Raw genomic sequence first — 24,458 nt, forward strand, 5'->3', positions numbered from 1 at the left:
CAATTTATATACTGTCACTCCACCTATTCTGGTAAAACGGTAATTAAGAGGGAATATTACAGGAATAACAATTTGATGATGCACCCATCCCCTAGCTGTCATTATAAATCAGTCTATAAATAATGGAGACATATTTTGCCACACAACAGGATACAAATCAACCACAAGGAAGTTTCAAACTAGTGTAAACCCTATCTGGCTTCTCCTCCAATGCGTAAACACACTCTAAACTCGCTCTTGTCACTTGGAAGAGGCCACGGGCAACAACAAAAGAAAAGCTTTTGTTTGCTTTGTGTTCGTGTTGAAACTTTGTGTAGTAACAGGCGGACTGTAAGAATAATGCTATTGGCGCGGCAGATCACTTACTTCTGACGCTCTAAAGCCTCGGGGGAGTTGGCTCTAGATTGCCTGTCTTTGATAAGGTCCTGGCATGTACGTAAATCCTTTACTCTTCTAGAAAAGTTTATAAAACGTTCACGAGCGTCTACGCGCGCGAGTATGCGGACGAGAAAGTGTCGAATGTAAGACATGTTGTCATTTGTAGCTGTTTCAAGCCCTTCGTTGTAACCGTGGTTCGTTTTAATGTGTTGTATTTCGTCGGTTATTGCGAAGACGAGACGCTTTTGTTTTCTATGTATCTTCCGGGACCCGGCCAGCGGTGCCTCACTTTGAAGTCCGCACTTAAACCTTCAGCCCAGTTGGTTTAGAAACAGCCTGGAGGATTTTTCTACCGCCTGCCATGACTTCTTGAAACACTAGCCTATACCTGGGGAGAGGAGTCTTGGGGAAAACAAGTCTGTTTATTCGCGGTTACATTCAATGTGACAGGACGATACAGGACACACAGTAGGGCTATACGGCGAGGCAGCCTATTGTGGGACTACTTTACTTTCACGTTTTTCAACAAAAAAGAAGTAAAGAAAGGGGAGGCTACTCGGCTACATGGATGGTAAGTTGTAGCAAAGCTGTTCCACAGGCCCCCTCTCTCGGCCGCTTTGATGTGCTGCCGCTCGCGCTTTGAAGTTGAGAAATGCGGGCTATGTTTCTTGTTTGTGGGCGAGAAATACGGTGAGATAGATAAGAAGCTTATGTTTGTGTGTCTGTGTGCGTATGAATGTGTAGCTTAGATTAAAAAAAGAAAAGAAAAAAAAACGAATAGTGCGTCTTCTTAGCTGGGAAAATAAGTGGGATGTATTCTTCAATCAGAATCCCCCCCACCCCTCCCTTCTCTTTTAGCCTACCTCCTCCAGATTTTGACACCCCCAGTTGATCTACATAGGGACTGAGCCTGCCTACTCGCAGGTCAGTTGTTGAATGGGACAGGGTACAGCATAAACTACAGCGCTTGTTTTTTTGCAGCGAGATATTAAGGACACATGTGGCACACGGCACAGGCTAGAAATAGTCCCATCGTCGCCTCTTGTGGAATTACTATTCGGACAATTTTGGACTGTATTAGACTCTACTGTAAATGGACTAATTTGTTCAACTTTTCAACGTTTTTTTTTACTCTGGTTTAGATCTGCTCTGCGATGGTATGTTGTTTGAATTTGCTCACATTGTTGCCAGCCTACATCGATTGTATTTCCGAATCGCTCATAGTATACAGTAGAGTAACATTGTCTCTTTTGACTGTATAAAGGGTTACATTTGCAGCCGCAAACTACACTTTTTTATGTCGTTGTAGCGACTCTCCTTGGGTTTGGCGCTATTAGGTCTCCGATTCAAATCACTGAGCTTCTAAATGAGCTTTCACTCCAGATATATGTAGTCTTTTATCGTGTTGGTAGTTCAGCCACGTTTACCGGGGCTGTGCCTTTTAATAGTGTGAGGTAATAGCCTTCATTGGCTAGTTATTAAGGGCGATTGATCATTTACGCATGAGCGACTGACTTTTTTCCCGCGGGGCTTTTTACCCCTCGTATGAGCTATTACTACATTTAAGGTCATTGTGGTGCAGATCAGATGCATTTCTCGTATGGTGAGGACAAGTGTGGAAGAGTGTGTGTGTAGGGTGGGTGTCAGTGTGTGTCTACTGTGGATATGTGTATGATGCAGACAGGGGTAAGGTACGGTCGTCCGAAACAGATTGGGAATTAATTGGAGTTGAAGCCTGTGACATGGACTCGTTAGGAAAACACGTGTAAGCCACAGTTTGTGAGAATACGGGTTTTGGCGAGGAGTGAGCGAGGCTGTGCGAGATGATTATTCTTGTTTAAAAAAATGTGTTTTGATGTGTCAGATCAATGCACGGTGAGAATGTAGGCTGCAGTTGATCTCTCATTTAGATTATAAATAGCTAAATGAAACGAAAGAAAAGCCTTTCATATTTCCTTTATCTGTGAACCCGGCGAGGGTTCTTTTTCTCTCTTTTTTTGTTGAAAGGGACTGTTTACTTGATGTCTTTCTTTGAAGTTCAGCAGGATCTGGCTTTGATTAGATCAATACTTTGTGTTTCAGAGTGAAGAGGAGCCTGAGAAGCTCCCCCGCTGCTTTTAGAGAGTGAGGAGGATTAGTGCTGGAGCTCGTTGCCGGTGTTGGGTGGTGGTGGAGGCACGACGACACTCTCACACACACGGCTACGCGGAGCTGCAAGCTGGAGCCATGAGCAGGGCGCTTACGGAGCACATCAGCACTAGCTTCCGAGAAGATGCTCCTCGTCCTCCGGTACCGGGGGAGGAGGGAGAGGCGTCATGCTACAACCCCAGCAGATCTGCCAAAATGAGAGCCGCCCAGAGCAAGGTTAAAGAGATCCCCGCTACCGCCGCTCCTCCCGGATCCACACCGCGGAGGAACGAGGATGGTCTCGGGGAGCCAGAGGGCAGCGCGACGCCGGACTCCCCCTTAGTGCGGTGGACAAAGTCGCTGCATTTTCTCCTGGGAGACCGAGACGGCGCTCACCTCTTCAGGACCTTCCTGGAGCGGGAGAACTGCGTCGACACTCTGGACTTTTGGTTCGCCTGCAACGGCTTCCGGCAAATGGACCTAAAGGATACCAAAACGTCGCGAGTCGCCAAAGTTATTTTCAAGCGGTACGTGGAGAACAACAGCATTGTCGCCAAGCAGCTGAAGCCCGCCACCAAGACCTTCATAAGGGATAGTATCAAGAAGCAACAGATAGACTCGGTCATGTTCGACCAGGCACAGATGGAAATTCAGTCCAACATGGAGGAGAACGCGTACCAGATGTTTCTGACCTCTGACATATACCTCGAATACGTGCGCACCGGCTGCGAGAACGCGGCGTACATGAACCACGGTGGCGGCGGCGCTGCTCTCGGCAGCCTCAAGCTGATGTGCGGATACCTGCCTCCTCTCATGGAAGAAGAGGAGTGGAGTTGTAGCGACCTGAAGGCGAAAACGTTAGGGTCTGTGGTTGGACTGTCAACCAAAACCCTGAGGGCTACCGCTACCATCCGGACAGCAGCTGAAGTGCTGGAGAATAGTTGCAGGTAAGTTGTTAGTTATATATTGTTGTGCTTGTGCATGTTGATTTTATTAGTATTCTGCTCATGATCATTTTACATTAGTTAAACTACAGTGAGTAGCCTTTGTGGCAGTTTTAGGTTTATTTCACAAATGCCTAAGACAAGAGATAAAGGCACTTGATCAAAGGGTCTCAGAGGAACATGCCTGTGTGTTTGTGCCCTCCTGCCTTGCAGTTAGTCAGGGGGTTGGAGGGGCGGGGTGGGTGCAAAACATCAATGGATCTGAGGCTTCCTTTTAAGTAAATGGTGTCTCGCAGGCAGCCCTCTGCTGGCTTGCTCAAGTTTCCTGTGCTTTGAAACCCTTCCTCCGGTTCAGGCACACAATTCAGACACCGAGCCTCTCCACTGTTACAGCTATATCAAAATAGTATGATGCTATTGTAAAGTTAGGCTGCATTTACTTCCTTTTTTTTCCACCTACAAAGCAGTTAAGTTGTTGTGTACTGTCAAGAGAACGTCCCTAACAGAAAAACATGCTTATACAGAGTTAAAAGAACTTGTCCAGTCAGTCTTGTGCCAAGCCCAGATATTGTTCTCTTGGTCCGAGATGAAAGCAAAAACTGTTTGTGGAAAGCATTTTGGGGCTTTTATCTCGCTTAGCTCTCTCCCCCAAACGTTGTCCAACAGCTGAAATCTTTTCAAGCCAGAAAAAAAAAGTGGATTTTATGCATGAGCCTGCATCAAAGGGCCCTTCTAAAAGTTTTTAGACAAAACTACTTTGTCCTCACATCTGGACCCAATTGTTTGACAATCTCTTTATTCTCTGGTTTGCTAGGAACAGTGTGATTTAAAGATAATACATACTTTCCCATGTTAAACTAAACGTTTAGTGAGACTAGAAATTTAAAATGGTCAAATAAAAATAGCGTACAAAAAAATGTAACTGATTAAGTCAACTAACTCTAACTTACTCTTTCATCCTTTTGCGAGCAGATGTAAGATAGCATCTTAGCACAGTAACTCTTTCCTGACCATCTTGAGGTAGGAAGCATTAAGAGAAAGGGGATTGTTGACATGTGGGGCATCTCCTGGCTTCCTGGTGTGATCCCCTGCATTCTTGTTATTCACTCGAAGAGAAGTGGGGAATGAGAGAGAGAGAGAGAGAGAGCCCCCTCTTTCTCCCTTCCGTCACCCATGTTTTTCCCCCTGCCCCTCACCATCTCTTTTAGGGTCAACCCAATTTCCATCTCAAACATGTGGAACTAATTTTGCCACTGCACAGATTCCTTTTTTCTTTCCTTTTTTCTCTCTGCTCTTTTTGAAAAACCTCCCAATCCTCGACTCCAAAGTGACACAGGAACACAACAACAAAAAAACATCCTCAGCTCAGTTCCGCAACCTCAACCACTGATCCCACTTCACCATAGATTGTGGCCATGTCTTAGTGCATTCCTTCCTCTTTTCTTTTCTATCCAGCACTTTCATCTCTCCATTTTGAAAAAAAGAAAAGAAAAAAAATCTGTCTGACAGAGACTAAGCATGCTTTTGGAGAGAGAGAGAGAGACAGGGGAGAGACAAGAGGAAGGGAAAGACAGGAAGGGGGGATCATGAAAGAAAGAAAGAGTGAGAGGAGGGGTGGGGGGTGTGCAGAGAGCCCAGCTGTGCTAAATACCTGACTCTTTGCGCGGACCTTCCAAAGGTCAGGTTTGTGCTCGGGGGCCTACGGCTTTAGTCATGCTGGGGTTCTCCTCTCAGCACTCTCGGCAGAAGGCATTCTCATAAAGAAAGGGGCCCTCCTTCCCCCTTTTCCCTCTCTCTCTCTCTCTCTCCTAAAGCTCAAGTTCCCCCCTTCCTCTTCTTCCCTCCCTCCTTCCTTGTCCACCCCCTTCACTACTGAAACAGGAATGCAACACAGCAGGAGAGGGTAGAAAGACAGCAAGAGAGAGAGAGAGAGAGAGACTTTAGAAAGGAAAAGCAAGGGTGAGTGTGTAATAGGAGGGGCCCCACACTGAATGATAGAGAGGGAGAGGTAGAAGTAAGGGAGCATGGAGGAGAAAACACTTCACATAGAAAAGAGAGAGTGGAAAGGCCTGGCCCAAACAAGAGGTTGGAGGGATAGCAAAAGAGAGAAGATGTGGAATGCCATTGTTCATTGACACACACCTCAGTATAATAGAAGAGTCTTTATTGTCATTGTAAAATGTACAACACATTTTGATGCAGTCCTGTCAGTGACAACATCCGAAAAGTGTAAAACAGGTGAATAGATACAAAAAAGCCTCTAAAACACTATGGAAATATATAAAAAGAGACAGAAGATTCTGTAAAATAAAATCAAAAACTCAACATACCACACATACAAGACATTCACTGCACTAATGTTAGCGAGGAGGAACTTGGACAAGAGAGTGAAATAAAATAAAGAAACCCATACCAGCATCTCTAATATGGTTGTCAGTCACATTCCTTCATGTCTTTATAAAAGTGATTCTTAATTAAGTAAATCTGCGCACAACAAATCTCCGAGCTGTCACATTCGCCACTTAAAAAAATCAATTTGAAACCGAGAAAAATTTCCTTTTACCCATCTGTATTTCACATTCTCCACTGTCTTCACTTCACCAACACACCCCCCCCCCCAGAGAAACATCCCCATTAAAGCCTGTCCAATTGTTTAATTTGCAGGTCACTTCGCCGAGGAGACCCCGCCAGCCCTTACTTTGTCAACTCGGGCTACATTTTCGCCCCTGCCACCAGTGCCAACGACAGCGAGATCTCCAGCGATGCCATGACGGACGATTCCATGTCCATGACGGACAGTAGCGTGTAAGTTGATTTTTGAAGTTTTTACTAGTGGATTTTTAATTTTTTTTTTAAGTTACTCGGTCACTCTCATTTTAAACCAGCTCTTCTTTCCCTGGAGATAATGTGGCGACTTCAAAAAACCTCTCATTTCCATTCAGCCGACTCCCCACCCCCTACCCCCCCCCCCTGCCAAAAGCTCTGTGAATTTGATTGTTTTCATAGTATCTAAAAACTTTGCCTGGGCCAGGGTTCAGTCAGCTGCACCTCTCCAGGAAAAAAAAAGAGAAAAGTCTCAGGGTGTGAAGAAAAATATTTGGCCTTGTAGTTCAACAGATTCTGCTTCTCTTTTTTTTCTTCTCACTTGTGGCCAGGGGGAGCTGCACCGTTGTGAAATAATTGTCTGTAATGTATTTTAATTATCCTCCATGATTGACTCCAGGTAATTCTTTTAATGTGTGTAGTTGTTACTGTGGCCCTGCAGGGAGATAACTCTGGGAAAGTCATTATGTCTGAAGACCTTTTGAAGTTTATTCTGATGCGTTACAGGCTGGAGAGAAGGGAGAAGTAGAAAGCAAAAAAAGAAACGTCTTGATGTGGGTGGGGGCGTTGTCGTTTTCCTCAAAGTTGAAATGTATCCATCCCACCCACCCTTCTGCCACAACAGACTTGTTTTTTTTTCATATTATCTAATCGCTTTTTCCCTTTGAAGAGCTGGAGGAGAGAGAGGGGGGGGGGGAGATAGAGAGAGAGAGAGAGAGAGAGAGAGAGAGAGAGAGAGAGAGAGAGAAAGGGAAATGGCCATTCGGGCCTCAAGACAAACTCATTGAAAAAATGTTGGCACCAAATGAAAGGAGGCTTACTCACATGGTGGGTCGGTTTCCTGCCACTGGCCTCTGCGGCGTGCTGAGATCATGTGTCTGTGAGGTTTTTCACAGGGGTAACTCATTTGCTAGACTTTGGGACCAAGCATGAGGAACTCCCTCTGGCCAGACTAGGGCACCCCCACAACCCCCCTTTCCCCCCCCCCTAAAAAATCAAATCACCTCTACGGCACCCACCCGACCCCTCCACATGCTCTGTGGTTCAACCTTCACAACCAATGGCAGGAGTAGTTGGCCTCTACATGCAAAAAGGAGTGAGAAAATAAAGTGCACGGAGTATAAAGGGCTTAACTGAATCGCTTTCAGCCTATTGTTAGGTGAGGGGGAGCTTAGGGGGATAAGAGGGTGGCTGGCTGCTTTGAAAATGACTTGCACAACTGAATAGGAGATCCCCATAAAGTAAGGGAGCCCATGGAACCATGAAAGAGTCCACTGCATTTTTTTCTTTCTCTTTTTTTCCCCAACCTGGACAAAGCAACAACTAGGCCTCACGTGATTGGGCCAGGGTTTGGCCCAAGTTTGGATCGATAAAAACATAGTTAGCGATAGGTAAAGTTGGCAAGCGTTTCTGTGGGAATCGTGTTTTCGCACCTTTTACGTTTGGGGTGCTTGTTAGCGCACAAGTTTCTTTGGGCTGTTGAGTTCTTTTTTTTCTTTTTTACTTTTGAAGAGTTTCCCTGTGTTTTCTTCTTACGCCTTGAGGGATGATGGCTTGTAGTCTGGAGGGTACAGTTTTTGAAGCACTGATTTTAGTAGCCTGCACTTACAAGAAACTTGCTTTAACACTGGTTACATTGGCAGCTTGGCTCCATTGCCTTCTTGATATTTGTGAATGTGACTTTCAGGACTTGTTTAAATGAATAAATAAGAACTAGATTCATTGTTGAACAGCGTCATGTATCAGAGGCAATTTATTTTAATAGTTCTTACCAAGGTCTTTGACACAGAGATTCTTTCCTGTCCTTGTCCCAAGCTCCCGTCTCTCTCTCTCCCCCTTACTGATTCTAATAAAAGACGCAGCTTCTTTCTCTCTCATTCGAGGGAACAATTTCATTAGTGCGTCCTTTTACAGTGGTTAAAAGGCACACTGCAAATTTGAATCTCATTTCCCAGATAAAGAACAAGAAGAAGAGGATTTGGGAAGGGGGGGGGGGTATAGGATAGAAGAAGAAGGGGTGGTGGGGGGGGATTTTTTTTCTCTTTTTGCTTATATCTTATTTATGGATTTACTTGGACGCTGGGGAATGCTGCTGCACCAACTTCAAACATTACCTTATCTTACAAACCAGCCTTTTGATGTTGCTGAGATCAGAGGCTCACAGCACAGCGCTTGCCAAACGAAGATGGCAGCGGGTGCATATGTGCATGAGTGTGAGATTTCAAAGAGGCGGCAGTATAAAAAAAAAAAGTAGCGTTTGGGCTAGGTCAGACACTTCTGAGCAGCCAAAACGGCCAACATAATTGGCCCAGCTTAAGTGGCAGCTGACTGGAAGAGCTAAAGCAGACACAGAATAAAAAATGGAGAATAAGATTCCCAGAATAAATGCTTAATTGTTCAGAGACTTCTGATATTGCTAGCTACAGCTCTATTGCCACATTAATATGTCAGAGCTACAAAGCCGGCGGCACTTAAGCAGCTTTTGCTAGCCTGCTTTAGCCTGTTGTAGTTCCCAACTCTAGCTAGCTACCGAGGCTATCTCTAATTCTTCTGCTACTTTAAAAAAACAACAACCCCAGAGTTGACAAGGACTGATGTAGTAATCTTATCAGTGGGGCTCTCCTTTTGAAGGCCCACAGTGGGATGTTTAGCATATCTGTCCCATTGTCTTGGTGTGTTTTGTTATGTGTGTTTTTGTTGCCCTGGCTTCAAGGGCTCCCGCGGCCTTTGATTTAGCTGTAATGTGCCTAGTGGGTGGTGACTGGGTGGTGTTGTGTCGGTCACTTCAATAATGAACTGCCTCCTAAAGGACTCTTTCACCAACAAAGATTGGCTAATGGCACTAATGCACCAGCTGTTGGTGTTGAGGTTTTGTGACCCGCTTCCACTGGATAATTGGTTATAATAGACTTAATAAATAGTAAATAAAAGGCCATTTGAGTGAATGTCTTTCTTGTCTTTTTTGTTTAACAGAGATGGAATCCCTCCATACAAGCTGGGCACCAAGAAGCAGCTCCAGCGAGAGATGCATCGCAGTGTTAAGATCAACGGCCAGATAACGCTTCCCCACTTTCCTGTAAGTCCTATACTTCCTTCACTTCTACTTCCTGCCCCAGTGTTTCCTCCTTTTTTTTTTTTTTTTTTTTTTTTTTTGTAATCTGCTAAACTCAAACTTTTTCCTTCAACATACTGGAAGACAACTGGGTCCTGATTCCTTGAGGAGTTGTGCTTTATTGTTTTTTTTTCAGAGTTGTGACAGAATATTATATTTCATTCCCCCCTCTCGTTTTTTTTTTTTTTTTAAATATGAAAGTCAGGGTAAATGAAAGGCAGGATTAGCATACCACTTCACTTCTTCTTCTGCTGTTTCAACCCCCCCCCCCCCCCCACACACACACACACACAACACACGATCTCCCCAATCCCAGCAGGCTGTAAATATAAAGTTCTATTGACATCTTTTTATATTCCATCTGGATGACAGTAACATGCCAGAAAACGTCATAGCTTCATGTGTTTTATGCACCAATGATAACTGGTGGTAGCACATGTTATCTAAATGCATTTTTAGTCAATTTCACTTTTCTTCCATTAGTATTTGCCTGATACAGTGTACAAGCTTTGAATTCAAGATACTGCTGACCTGATGAAGTTGTTGTTGGAAGGTTTAAGGAAGTAGGTTAAAACAGGTTGACACAGATTAGGGAAGTGGTGCTGTTTTTAGGCAGGAACAACAATGTGAAATCTTTTGTCTTCATATCCAAATACAGGTATGTGTATGTGAGAGAGTTTTGTGTTTGTGTGTGTGTGTGTGTGTGTGTGTGTGTGTGTGTGTGCGCATTACACACTGTTGTCTGTTCCCCCCTTTTCTCTCTTCCTCTCTGTCTTTTCTCTTTCTAAATCTTTCTCTTTTCCTTTCCCACTTGCACTCCTTTAATGTCTCCCTCCTGATTTGGAGATGGCTCTGTCTCCCATGATGCACCAGCCCCAGGCAGCGGGGGCCCCGTGCAGGGCTGGCGCTCCTTTGCCAGCAGCTCTGCTTTTGCCTTTCTTCTTCTTCCCTTCATCGTGTCTACAAAGAGATGAGAGGAACAACAAAAAAAAGAGAGTCAAAATCAAGAAAGCCAGTGTGCCAAATAACAAAAAAAAAGAGAGAGAGAGAGAGAAGCCGGTGCATATAGTTAAAGAAACAGGAGGATAATGTGACTAGAGTACCTCTGAGCTGCCCTGAATGCAGCCCGGAAATAAATTACTACTCACCCCCCTCAGATCTTCCCAGTATTTGACTCCTCAATCCTCTCTCTTTACTCTTTCTCTCTCTTTGCCCCCATTGCCACTCCACTAACACATCTCAATCCTCGCCCTCCTTTTTCAATGCTGTTCATTTTTGGTCCCCTTCTCTCTCCCTTTTTTCTCTCCCTCACTCTCTCTTCTCCGTCGATATGGGAGATTTAAAGCTGCATGTCCCTCCCACCCCTAGTGTGCGTTTGATGTTTGACAAGGGCCCTTTGAAGTGTGCTGACTTCAGAGGCTGCATAGCCTGATGGCTCGGTTGGGCTACAGAGGGGTGCAGGCAGGGGGCCTCCCCTCCGAGCGGGAACCAACTGCTACCCTGCTATTGCTACCCCCCCGTCTTTCACTCCCCCTCCCCTCGCCCAGCAGCACTGGCACTGCCAAGGGCAACTGGGCATGAGAAGATGTGGGGCAGGGCACGGGCAGCCGGGAGAAGGTTCAGGTTAGCTCCAGGGCAAGGGCATTTGGATTAGGCCTTTTTGGAATAGTAGAGGCTTCTTTTTTTTTTTGGTTGGAACAAGATAGGATTAGGGCAAGGGCAGTGGATGAATGCAACATATTGCATCCGTCAGAAACACTAAGTAGTTACACTTACACCCACGCTAATAGTGTCCTTCCCCTCCTTGTGTTGTTTCCCCTGCAGAGGACACACAGGCTGCCTAAAGAGATGACTCCCGTCGAGCCCTCAGCCTTCGCCGCCCAGCTCATCGCCCGGCTGGAAAAGCTGAAGCGAGAGCAGGACACCTTGAGCTCGTTGGAGGAGAGGCTGCAGCAGATCCAGGAGGTACGCATTCACATACAACTATTTAAAGGTGCACTATGTCACTTTGGGTGTCTCAGAGAAGTGAACTTTAAGGTATATATTTTCATAACTGAATAAACAAACTTTCCTCACTGTTGGATCTCTAGGAATACTGTTCAGCTACCTGAAAAGTGACTGTTTCACTGGTGTTGGTTTCAGGAGAAGGGCCAGCAGTTTTCTTTTCAAGCATATTCTAGTCTAGATACATTTTAATTTTATTTATGATGATAGAATTATTCAATACTAAGAATTACAGCTAGAGTAAATTTAAATAGTAAATAGTTTTGTAAACTAATTGCAGGTTCTGCAGATGTAAACAAATGCCCCTCCCCTCAAACTGCATAGTGCACCTTTAAAACAGTCTGACACTTCCACTAGCATATAGCATGGCTGCAGCTTGAATATTCTAACTTATATCCAACTTAACTCTAGACGATGGTTACATATTACACTACCAAAGCCTTTTTACTCTAGTTATAGCGTGCTGTTGAACGGGGAAAAGACCAAGGGATTTGAAAGTCTGTCTAGGTTTAGCTATTACTTTCCATTTGGAACTTTCTAACTTATGTTTCGAGGCACACTTGAAGTGCCTTCAAATAGTTAGCACTTAGCTACTCTCCAGTGGCACGTTTGCTGGATAAGTGCAGTGCCAGTCTCTTTTGTGAAGCACAGGCACACTCTGCATTATAGATGAAGCGCACCCAAAGCCTGTTAGGGAAGATGAACAGTGGGGGCAAAAAAAAGGAAAACTCAAATGAAGTTATCCAAGCGTTTGCTCCTACTGACTTCAGAGGAAGATAGATAGAAGTAGGCTTGAGTTGAGGCATACGTTTCTCTGCATATGGCTGTGTTTGAATGTTCTATTTATCATCTAAACTTTTTTTGTTTGACTCTTTGCCTGTCCAGGAGGAGGAAAGGGAGGAGAGCAGCGACGTGGCCCTCCATCAGCCCATGCTCCCCCCAGGCAGCCAGTGTGAGGAAGACCCCCAGGCCATCCTGGACGAGCACCTGTCACGCGTCCTGAAGACCCCCGGGTGCCAGTCGCCGGGCGTGGTCCGCCACTCGCCGCGCTCCACCTCCCCAGACCGGACGCTGGTGGTGGCGGCATCCTCCCCCGGCCACAGCCCCTTCTCGGGAGCTTACCCCGGGCACGCCAAGGCCCTGATGGCAGGCAGGCCGTCCACCAAGCACATCCACCACCACTACATCCACCACCACCACGCCGGGCCCAAGACCAAGGAGCAGATCGAGGCCGAGGCGGCTCAGAGCGTGCAGTGCCTCTGCCCTCCAGGGGGCGCCAACTATTCCGACTTCAGCCCTGCGTGAGTGAAACTTACATCAGAATTTTTTATTGCTGAAATCAGTACATCACACTGTGACATTTTATGTGCTGCAGGATATCAAGAAAAACCTTGCGATATGCGATAACCTTGTCGAAAATTGTGATGACGATATCACTTGCAATAAGTAAACAAATATTTAAATATGCAACTTAAAATCTTTTTGCTCTGACGGCCAACATAGACCCAGACAAAGACAAAAATATATCAAAGGCATTACATCCATTCCAACAACATGGTGTAAAGGTTTTAGTATTCATTGATTACCTGAGTAAAAAATCTTCATGCCTTCCCTTTACAACATTTTCTGGTTAGCTACATCTGATCGGCCAAATATAGCGAATGCATGGCACATTGAATAGGCCACCATGTATAGCCGTCCTTGTAATACGTATACCTTGACTGTTTCGCTATGAAGACAAATTTTTCGATATATTCTGCCACCGTAACATTCACAAGCCTTTTAGTTCTTGTGTTGGCATTGAGTCTTAACTTGCCTCCTCTTCCTCCTCCAGTCGCTGCAGCACTTTGTCCAGACGGCCAGTGAAGGCCACCGATGAGGAATCGTCTTCAACCCGCCTTCCCCTAGACGCCACCGACCGCTCTCAGAATGTTTGGCAGTGGATCCTAGAGAGTGAGAGGCAGGGCAAGCACAAGCCACACAGGTAGGTGTCGGCCACGGAGACTCCACAACACCAGCAGTCCACTGATGTCTTGAGTTCCCAGTAAATGTTATATATATATATTGACCTTTTTTTCTTCTTCTTTTCATTCCAACAGCACTCAAGGCCTAAAGAAGTCCAACCCCCTGGACTTGAAGACCCTGCCCAGTCGGACTCACTCCTCCCCCTCGTCTTGGGGCGGCGGTGGCATCGGCGGCGGGGCTCACCCCCGCGGCCACCACCCGGGCCACCCCTTCATCCAGGACCCGGCCATGCCCCCCCTGCCCCCTCCCAACACCCTGGCACAGCTGGAGGAGGCCTGCCGCAGACTGGAAGAGGTCTCCAAGCCACCAAAGCAGAGGTAGGCACACTTTGGACACACATACAGCTTTACACATATAGGAAAACTAAACGGTCTGGCCCCATCTTCCACATTTCAATGACCACATCAGAATTGACTCTAAATGGTGTCCAGCGGTTTCTCTTGATGTGGATGTGAGTATGAATTAGTCATTGATCTCTTGTGATTTTTGACAGGCACTCGACAGGAGCCAGCAGCCTTCAGAGAGACAAGAGCCATCCAGCAGCTGCCTTCCCCGCTGGAAGCAGCCCTCTAGCCAGCCCCGGACTCCAAGCAGACGAGTATGCATCTCTTATTTTTTTCATCAACCAACACAATCTCATTTTAGTTCAATAGCTCCTAAGAAATATCTTTCCCAATTGATTTCTAGTTTTCTAGATTTCCTTTCACGCACGCATGCACACACACACACACACACACACACACACACACACACACACACACACACACACACACACACACACACACACACTATTGTATTGTTCTTTCAACCACTTTCCTCATGGACTTTTCACTATCCCTTTGAAAAGAGGGATGTTGTGAGTCAGCAATGCTATGTCTTTGAACTCCTCTTCTCTTGCTTTTTTAATCATTTAAGATTAAATATGCTTTACTAACAAATCCTAACCACACACACACACACACACACACACACACACTGGAAGCCAACAAAGTTTTGTTAAGTAGCCCCTGGTTACTCAAATGTATCATCCCACTTTCATACATTTGTTAAACGGAATGAGAGGGTTTGATGTTGGGCTACAGCCACCTGACTGTGAGGCCTCTTTTCTTTTTTTTCTTTTTTAATTGGTTGACCCTCAGTGGGCCAGCTGTCCGTTTGGCATCCTTTAGTAATAATACTCATTTGTCCACATTCTACAATCTGACCGATTATCTCACCAATGCAACTTCTAAAAGTGTGTTTTCATTTTGCCTGGCTCAGGTCGAAGGAGCTCGTGGTCACCTACTTCTTCTGCGGTGAGGAGATTCCTTATCGCAGCATGATGAAGACCCACTGCCTCACCCTGGGACACTTCAAGGAACAGCTAAGCAAGAAAGGCAACTACCGGTAAATATAAAACCACCCACTCAAGCACTCACATCAAAGCACACGGGCACTTTCTTTGGTGAGATGTTTTATTTAGACCTGCTTTGGATGAGCTTGTTGGCTGTAGCAGGGGTTTGTCATCCGTTCATGTATGTGCATTTGTGATTGTACTTGTATAAGCTTGGTGTCTGCTGAGTGGGAGTGTGAAATGCTGGAGCCCAGATAGTTGAAAAGGAACTGGGCTGATCCACTGTATTCCGGGCTTACTGAGAGAGGGGAAGGGAGGGGAGTGGAGTGGGGGTGGGAGGGGGGGGGGTGTTTCTGGAGCAAATTTTTTCTCACATCTGGTACTGATTTCCATGGTAAGGCAGCCTTAATAAATATGGCTTTGAAGCCTGGGACATTTTATTTTGTGCACAAAGACCATTGCGAGGCCTCAAATTCCTCCTCCACACTATTGCATCAGACGTTAACATCAAATGCAGCAAGCCCCTTCTTCTGCTAACCACCGATAGCAATTAACACAGAAAAAAAAATTCCTCCTGTGAATCCCAAACGATGAGTGAGTGAACTTTTAAACAATGTAAGGATGTCTTAAATGATATAGAATATTGTAGAAGCCATCAGTTTGAAAACATTGAAATCGGGAAGTCCAGACTAACTTCGTCAAGCAACTGCTAACGGTATACTGCGTAGGTTGTTTGCCGTTAGAAAAAGACACCGAGGCTAGCAATGCCCATGACATCAACGTTAGGATACAGCCACATCTGCTTGTTAGGCAAGAGTTGAAGAAGGCCCTGCAAACAAAGTCACTGCACCCCTGCTATCCCATAACTCTTGAGCGAGCGAATGAGAAAAGGGGGGAGGTGGGGATGAGAAGCGTCTGGCTTCAATGGCAGCAGAAATGTGTGGAGTTGGTTAATTTGGACATGGCAGCGGTACAGTGGAGAACAGTACGCAGCGGCTCTGCCAGACGATATTGGTGCCAGATGTTGCGAAGAGAGAGAGAGAAAAAATCCTGCCACATAAAACATGTTCCAGTGGAAAGAGTCCGTCTGTCTTTGCTGCTTCTCTCTCTGAAACAAAGTGTTAACTTTAAACTATTTGTGAGTGAGAGTGTAGCATTTAAAAAGAAAAATATAATAATCCAGCCAATTAAATTTGAGAAGAGTCATTCATATATTGGGTTACTGCTAATGAAGATGAAAAAGGCTAAATCCCATGCCCAGCAAAGCATGGATGACACCTTGCTGAAATACCATATCATTAAATGAACGATTGTCCCTTTTTCACATCGCTTCACACTCCAGCCCAAAAACCTTGCAGCTGTGGTAACGCAACCTCCTCCTCCTCCCCCTTTTTTCCTTTTTTTGTGTAATTACAATCAACATGGAAAACAGAACTGTGTGTACGTCTGTGTACACCCCTCCTTAACCTGTGTTGTTTGCATGACTCTCAGCTGAGTGATTGCTCATAAAACACAGAGCTTTTTTCTTCTTTCTTTGTATTCCTAACGCAGCCACACACATGGGCCAAATGAGGCATTTTTCCATTACAAAGCTTATCATTAAATCCCCTCCCGCTGATCTTTTGCTGGGTTTAAAGTAGAGAGGAGAAATCATTAGGGGGAGCTCTGGGTTAGACTTCACAGTCGGGCTAACCCTGGGAGTTATCTCTGCTTGAGAGAAGGAGAAGAGTGGGCTAGCTAGACGACCTGTGACCTCCAGGAGACCGTCTGAGCGCTTCCACCCCCCTACCCAGCATAAAGCTCCTTAGGCTGGGCCCGCGTCCAACCTATCGCACCCACTCAGCCAGAGAGAGAAGGCCTGCACTCCGCTTTCTTCCCTTCCTGCTCTGTCTCTTTTCTCTCTGTTCTCCGCTGGTGATCAGAAAAGCTGCCCCCAAGTGTGTGTGTGTGTGTGTGTGTGTGTGTGTGTGTGGGGGGGGTGTGTGTAATAGAGAAAAGAAAGATAGGGGCATGTGCGTGAAGCAGCAGAGTGCGCTCTGGCCGTCACAGAGGCAGACAGACTCTCAGGCACCTAGAAATGTCAATGTGTGTGACAGAAAGGCCCTTGGTTTGACAGCCAGCCCAATTAAAAGCCAGGGAGACAGCCTCTAATTAACCCTTCAACTTTTAGTCAAGACCCTGCTGGACAGATAGATAGGCATCTGTAGAATGGTCGGCAGCAGTGAAGATGAACAAGTGGATGAGGAGACAGGGCACGCATGGATGAACACACACACACACACAGAAACAAAAAGCTGTTTGGAGCAGCTTGAATTATCACAGGGAGTGTTTAAACGGAGGGTTCAGCTCTGTTTGTGCAGCGGTGTGATGTGGAGTCAGCCGGTGTCTTTGAAGTGTGCAAGGGATGGTATTGAAGGCTATGACTAAGTTGTTTTGAGCAGGATCCATTTCTGGCTTTGTGCGTGTGCGTGAGCGTTTGATTTGGACTGAAGGGAGTTGTGCGAGAGCCCTGTACTGTATATGGAAGTATAGTCGCGTAGGTGCCTCAAAGTGTTTTTTAAAAAGGCCATGAAATGTATCAGATGAACTCCTTATGTCATTTTTGTTTTTATGTTTTTTTTCTCTCTGTACGTACACCTCCGCTCAACCTCTTTCTAACCACGCCCCTTTTCTTCTCCTCAGGTACTACTTCAAGAAAGCCAGCGACGAGTTTGAGTGCGGTGCCGTGTTCGAGGAGGTGTTGGAGGAAGCCGCTCTTCTGCCCATGTATGAGGGCAAGGTCCTGGGCAAGGTGGAGAGGATGGACTAAAGGAAAAAAAAAGCCACTTTATTTTGCCCTTTCCTTGCCCTTAAAAAAACAACTTGAGCAAGAGAGACTCTGTGTAATTAACACACACACACAAAAAAACACTCTGGACTCCTTTTTTTTTTTTGTTAGTTTTTTTTCTTCTATTTCTTAATATTAAGCTAAAACAGAGTTAATATATCCAGCACAAGAGGAGTGATTGAAGGAAGACGAGCCAATGAAGTATGCCGAAAAACCCCACAGAGGAGGCGCCGCCCCCTCCCTGACTTTATCAACCAATCAGCCTTAGAAACACAAGGGAACGACACAAGAGACTTTAAAAAAAAGACCAATACAAGGATGATGATGATGATTGGAGGCCAGTGGGGGGGAGGCCCCGCCTCTTTCTTGAATATAACCACTGAAGATGTAGATGACTGTTTTGTTGTGATGTAAGGAGAGACCCATGGTGCGTTCACGGCCAGCTAAAGAGCATCGGACTGGCAGGCGCTGAAGACACAGTGCCACCAAACCTGCTCTTAACGTTAACGTTACATCGCCACAAAAACGTCTATACATGTGCATATACATACGTGCATATATATATGTATATATACATGTATTATAGATATATATATAGATGCTTTTTGTCAAGAGTTGAAACGTTTTTATTAAGTATTTATTGAAAAAAACCAACCCACTCCTTTTTCCCTGTGCTCCCTTCCTTTAAGTTTTCTTAAACCTGTGTCCCTCCCTCCCTCTCTCTCTCTCTTCCGACTCCCCTCCCTTTTTCCAGCCAATGGGCAAGCTGCTTTGAATGTTGGGAGAATTACTGTGGTGATATGTTGAGTGTTTGTTTTTTGTTTGTCTCTTCTTGTTTTTTTTTTGTTTTTTTTACTTTACACAAAAGGACGTGACACTAGCCTAGCACCTCCCCTAGCCTTGTCGCTCCGTCCGACCCAAAAACTAACAACCTTAGCGGTGGTCTTTTGTCCGAGGCGCACTCCCTCCCTCCACTATTTCTAATGGTCGACTCGATCCCAGTCTTATATGCTGCTGATAGTTTGTAATGTTACGTTTGTCACACTAGTATTTCCTCTCTCTCTCTCAGTCCAGCGACAGAGCTCAATCTTTTTTTGTTGTGCCTTTGTTTGTAAAGCAGACATTGCACAGGGGGGAGGGAGGGGTAGAAAACAGTCGCACATCCACACACAGAGAGAGAAGACCTGGAGCAGAAGTTGTACCATCTAGAGTAATAATGGCTGTGTTTACAGCCCGCACACCAAAATAACTTGCGCTAACAAGAACTATAGTTTGGGCGAGTCAGCTAGTGTGACAAAAAAATATTTAAAAAAAAAAGTGAACATTGAAGAATAATGGCTCCAATATCCTTTGAATGTTGTAACAGTAACATCGTATATAGCAGAGCTCCTGTATACATTGTAATTATGCATTCTGAAGTATGGATACTGACAGATGTAATGCAAACACAGTACACACACACACACACACACACATACACAAACTATACATACACACTATCGCTGGTGTTTTATGAGTACAGTACCTGTGCCTACATGGATGCCATACCATGTGCTACCCTGTTTCAGGGTTTTAATATATATCCCTTGGTTTTCAGAAGGGTTTTATGTTGGAAAAGATATTTTTATGCTTTTAATAATATCCTGTAATAATCATGTTGTTGTTTTTTTGTTTTGTTTTTACACCACAGCCTGTTTTGTTTTGTTTTGTTTCATCCTATCTATACTGTAAATTATACATTATATAAAGAGTTTCATTTAAAGATTTACATGGACCTATAATTATTGTAATTATTGAGAGATGTAGCCTTTATTAAAGTTTTATATTTTTCAAATGAACACCTATGTGCCTCGAATTTCTTCTCCTGGTTGTGGTTGTACTGCACCTCCTAATATCATCTTGTAATATTATTGAATTACTTCCCAGCTATTTTTTTTTTCAATATATATATACAAAAGTGACGCTTAGCGGACTGCAGAATTTTGTACACTTAAAAGGAACAGACAGCGTTTAAGTGGGTTACTTTTGGTCTTGGACACTAAGTATGGATTATGTAGTTGTGCAAATCTAGAAAAGCAAAAACTCAGGTAAAATTCCATCCTTATTGATTAATGTCAAAGTACTGAAAGGAAATGAAATGCTAGTTAAAAAAAACTAGTCTCTAAAACCAGTCTGTATTAGCCGTTCAATTAAAAATGCAACACTATCATTATATTAAGAAATACCTAAATATAACACTCCACACCATGCTATAGTGAAATGACATATACTGAAAATGACAGGGCATTTCACTCCCAATAATTGTTCTTGACAGTTACATGTCGTCTACGGTAGCTCTCATGTCTCTTTCAGTAATGATATTATAGTCGTCCCTGTGAAAGAGGCACAAGAGTAGATAACACTGGGTGTTGAGAGGGGACTTGTTTTGAACTAAATGATTAATTAACTATATTAATTCTTGTAGTCATGTCATAAAGCCGTTATTGCCAGGAGTTTTCCCAAACAGTCGGACTGAAAACCTGGAAAAATTGGTTGTAGTTGCTGAAAAAAATTATAATTGGGATTACATTCATGAACGCGAGCTGTTAATTCAATGCGTAAACAAGAATCACTAAAAGCCTTGTGTAACCTCTTGATGCGGTGCATTCCCCTCTCAGTGGTTAAATTATGTGTGCGTGTTCTGTATTCAGCACTTAAATGGAAGACATTAGGCATGGAAATGGGGAGCACGGGCTAATTGGTCCTATTAAAAGAGCAATGAGGACCGGGCGCTTCACTCACTGACAGTCAACATAAACACTAATGAAGCAAGGCTGCATTCCCCTATCAGAGGGCCCAGCCATGTTTGACTCAATTATTTGGCTTTATTTCAGCAGGGGGTGGAGTGTGTGTGTGTGTGTGTGTGTGTGTGTGTGTAAATTATTTCCCTGTTTAATACAAGGAAATAATTTAGCGTTGTGGGGGAGCGTGTGCTGTCTTGCTGACTCACTCACTTGTATGGCACAGTTCAAATTGTTGACATAAAAAGAGACTTGCAATTGGAAGGAGAACAAAAAAAAGAAGCGGAGGTAGCCAGCCACGTTAACAGAGATAACAACAGTCATTACTGACAAGCTTTCACTTTCCCACACAATGATGTTCTCATTTCTCTCTCTCTCTCTCTCCGCTCGGTAGCTGTAGCAATATGGCAAGAGAGTGGTGAGAAAGAAAACTGACGAGACGCCAATGCTTGTCACATCTTTGTGATACTGTAGTTGTATACTCTTCTTCCTTAAAGCACATACACACTACATTAAAAAAAAATAATAATATACAGCCATTCCTGAATTTTTTTTTTAACAAATAGCAGATTCATTTCCCAGACTCTTTCCATCAAAAGGCACAGTGCGGTGAAAACTTCTAACACATAATCAAGGCATTACATACTCCCCCCCCCAAAAAAAAACCTTAAAATCAATTCCTATATGGTGTTAGCTTTACAATAAGGAGGGTTTAATCAGGCTGAACCAGAGAGTTTTTGTGTTGAGCTGTCTGTTGAACGGGGCAGGTGTAACCCTCTCCACCCTTCTACCCCCCACCCACCCCACCCCTCTCCATTTAACTCTATTTTTACAGCCTCTTGGGGGCTCCGGCTTTGAAGGGGAAACCTATCCAGGAAAATTGCTTGCATTTTTGCCCACAGAAGCGTTGATAGATGGACATTGACTGTCGCATTCCCTCTCTTGCACATCAGGGCTGCTCCTTCTCCTTCCCCCCTGCCTTCCTGACTGTGCTCTCTTCTCTCAGCCTTTTTCTGTGGCATTCCATAGTACTAATGGGGGCTTTTGTCGAAGTGCAATGTGGGTTATACGCAAGCCTCTGAAGTTCCTGCTTTCACGGTAACCTGCCTTTTGACCACGGGTGTGAAGAGTATACCTGAAAAGCTTATACTTGAGTCAGAGTAGAGATATATACATTATTAGTAAAGTCACTCCGTTAACTCACAAGGTACTAGTCACCTGTTTCAATACCACTAAAAGTACAAAAGTATCGGATTTTAAAAGTATTGTCAAGAGTATTTGTGTAAGTATAAGTCTTTGGAAAATGTACTAAAATGTACTAAAAAGTAAAAGTGACTGTTCTACTTTGTATTCAATTATTACTCATGCATGAATGTAAATGTAGGGTTTGTAGCTAGGAAATAAACTGTACATACATTTGATTTTAAAGGTGATGTAAGCGGAATGGTTCTTTTAGCTAACTTCCTGTCAGTTACTGCAGTTAGCAGTCCCCTCGCTCATCCCTACGTCACCACATTAATGCACTGCGGTCTTCAAGCAGCGAGTTATCTAGCATCATCTCAGATCTATAAGTGTGATAAAACATGATAAAAACCATCAAAACAGACATTGGGAAGGATTTTTACCTGCTCCGCCATTGTAGGCACATAAACATTCACCCATGTGTCGCTCTGGCGTGCACTGGCAGTGAGACCATGAGTGAGACGGGTTTTGGTTTGTAGCGTTCTCTCTTGTGGTTGGATATTAATTTCGGGATCCCCCGAAAAGTTTATTTGCCGATTACATGCAGAGCAGCTGACTGAGAGATCGGCTTTATGAAACGCGCACATTATGAAAGTGATCACTGTGAATAAAGAGCGATTTAACACTTATATTAACATAAATAAACCGCTTACTTCACCTTTAATTGTGGATTTAAGTATGTTTTTATTTTTTGTTCATAGATGGATTGTTTGCTTGGTAAAAATGAAACTCATTAAAAGGAAAAGCAGCAGTTTCTCCATTTGAGCAGTTGGAAACATGACATTCCTGGCCCATTTGCCTTTAAAATAACTATTATCAAAATCTCTCATCACTGAAAAGTACATTTCTGACAGTCAAGTAATCGATGTATTGACATACATTTCATCTGTGCTTGTATAGGCCCAAATACTGTTGTGTACTATACAATATTTTATAAACTCTTCATACGTTTTGTGTGCTAAAATCTGTATTGGTGAAGTAACTAGTAACATCAATCATCAGATAAATATAGTGGAGTAGAATAGGCCTATTTCCCACTGAATTGCAGTGGAGTATAAGTTTAAAGTAGCGCAAAGAGAAAATACTCAAGTAAAGTACAAGTGCCTCAAACTCGTAAGTGCATCATTTGAGTAAATGTAGATAGTTAGATTAGCCTTAACCTCAGCTTTTGACTCCTCAAATTTGATTCTGAAGCACACAGTTGCTTCACAGAATCTCTTCATCAATGGCGAACATTTCTGTGGTGTAACTTTGATTGTGTTGGCAGCGTACGCGTTTCTTTCTTTGCGGCCCTGCACACCCCATATGTCTCATATACGCCGCCACCTTCATCCCCGTCTTTACTCCAAAACGTTTGGCATTCATTTCGCCTTGCGTTGTGATAATTGGCATTGCATGGTCGGGGCTATTGTAAACATGGCTGTGTGAGACTGGTATAAAGAGGCACCAGTCGCTCCCCGGGCTAAGCTAGTGTGCGAAGGCAAGCAGAGAGCTGCTGCCTATTGTGCTGGTGAAGCCTTTGTAGATTTGCAGTGGGACCCCCCCCCCCCCTTTAATCGCCTTCTCATACACCGCTTTGCCGACTCGCTTTGCATATTTAATTGCCAGGTAAAATCATTTTGTCGGCAATCCGTTTAATTATTTGATTGTACAGTAACCGTAAAAGAGTGAGCGAAGGGAAGGGGAAGGGATACAGAGGGGATAGAGAGACAGAGAGAAAGAGAGAGAGAGAGAGAGAGAGAGAGAGAGAGAGAGAGAGGGAGAGCAGCAGGCAGCAGAGAAAGAAAGAGGTCTGTTGCCAGAATAGACATCAAAGCCGTGCCTTGATGTTGATGTTGAATGGGCATTAATGGTTTCTGAAGGCAAGAGATTGCACAGGGAAAAAAAAGAGAGAAAAGAAGAAAAAAAATAAACCCTCCTTTTTCTCTGACAATCCCGCCAGCAATCTCGGTAAATGCATAAACATTGGAACCCGGTGCCAGATAGAGGCTTAAACAGAAAAGAAAGAAAGTTAGAGCGAGAGAAAGAGAGAGAGAGAGAGAAGCCAGTTGGATTGTTCACTTTCATTTTCTTGTAATGACCGATGGGCCGGTAACAGAGAGGAGATGGGTCAAACGGTGTGATTGGAGGCTGGCAGCCATTAGGAGGCCATATCGCTGTGTGTGTCTAACATTCAGGTTGAAAGACCAGAAGATTCAAATATTCACTGTCTGTTAGCTAATCTAAAGTCACAATTACATCAAAGAACACAACACATTAGATTGTACGTCATCCTCACAAATAAAGCTATTGGCGTGAACTGATCATGTGCTGATTTTTCCAACACTGTACATGAAGGGGAAGGAGGCACTGAGCAGAATCGGAAACCTCTTTTGATCCAAATATTGGATCATTAATGCTAATCAGTATTTCAAAGCACAAGCAAATTACTGGCTCAATTTTACTCATGGCATCCCTTAATGCTTTGTCAATTGATACAAACATGACAAAGCGCTCAACAGACTCAAGTGATTCAATGCAGATGTCTTGTATTAAAGCTGGGGTATGTGATTTCTGATTGGTCAAAGTTAACATGAGCTGACACTTTGACCAATCAGAGCGAGGCTCCGATTTTCTGTTCTTATTGGCTGTTGGGACTGTCCATTCACTTTGGCACGACTTTGTTGGTGTAGTGTGTCAGGGAGGGACCATAGGGGAGGGACCAAAGAGAACAAGTGGAGCGGTTGAGGTATTTGGATTTGAATCTCTATCAACTGCCATTTTCTCCCCAAATCCTCCACCCCAGCTTTAACCTAAATTAATAGATTTTTTTTGGCAACTTGGGTGCAGTGCAACAAGCTGTAAACACAACAGTGATCTTATA

General features: G+C 44.2%; 1 protein-coding gene across 2 annotated transcripts; it reads left to right on the plus strand.

Moving 5' to 3' along the window:
* Window positions 1–729: 729 nt before the first annotated feature.
* LOC307251696 (axin-2-like) lies at window positions 730–19,411 on the plus strand. 2 transcript variants are annotated; one of them, XM_080029093.1, is made up of 11 exons: window positions 730–949; window positions 2,461–3,452; window positions 6,114–6,254; window positions 9,246–9,348; window positions 11,209–11,349; window positions 12,274–12,689; window positions 13,223–13,372; window positions 13,488–13,730; window positions 13,907–14,011; window positions 14,674–14,799; window positions 17,429–19,411. In XM_080029093.1, exons 2-11 carry the CDS (start codon window positions 2,605–2,607, stop codon window positions 17,553–17,555), a joined length of 2,400 nt encoding a protein of 799 aa, XP_079885219.1. In that variant the 5' UTR covers window positions 730–949; window positions 2,461–2,604; the 3' UTR covers window positions 17,556–19,411. The 2 variants fall into 2 exon arrangements, with proteins under 2 accessions (XP_079885219.1, XP_079885218.1); XM_080029092.1 differs by lacking the exon at window positions 730–949 and adding an exon at window positions 1,324–1,535.
* Window positions 19,412–24,458: the final 5,047 nt, after the last annotated feature.

This window comes from Ammodytes marinus (genome assembly GCF_949987685.1).
Source record: "Ammodytes marinus genome assembly, chromosome: 6".
NCBI lineage: Eukaryota > Metazoa > Chordata > Actinopteri > Uranoscopiformes > Ammodytidae > Ammodytes > Ammodytes marinus.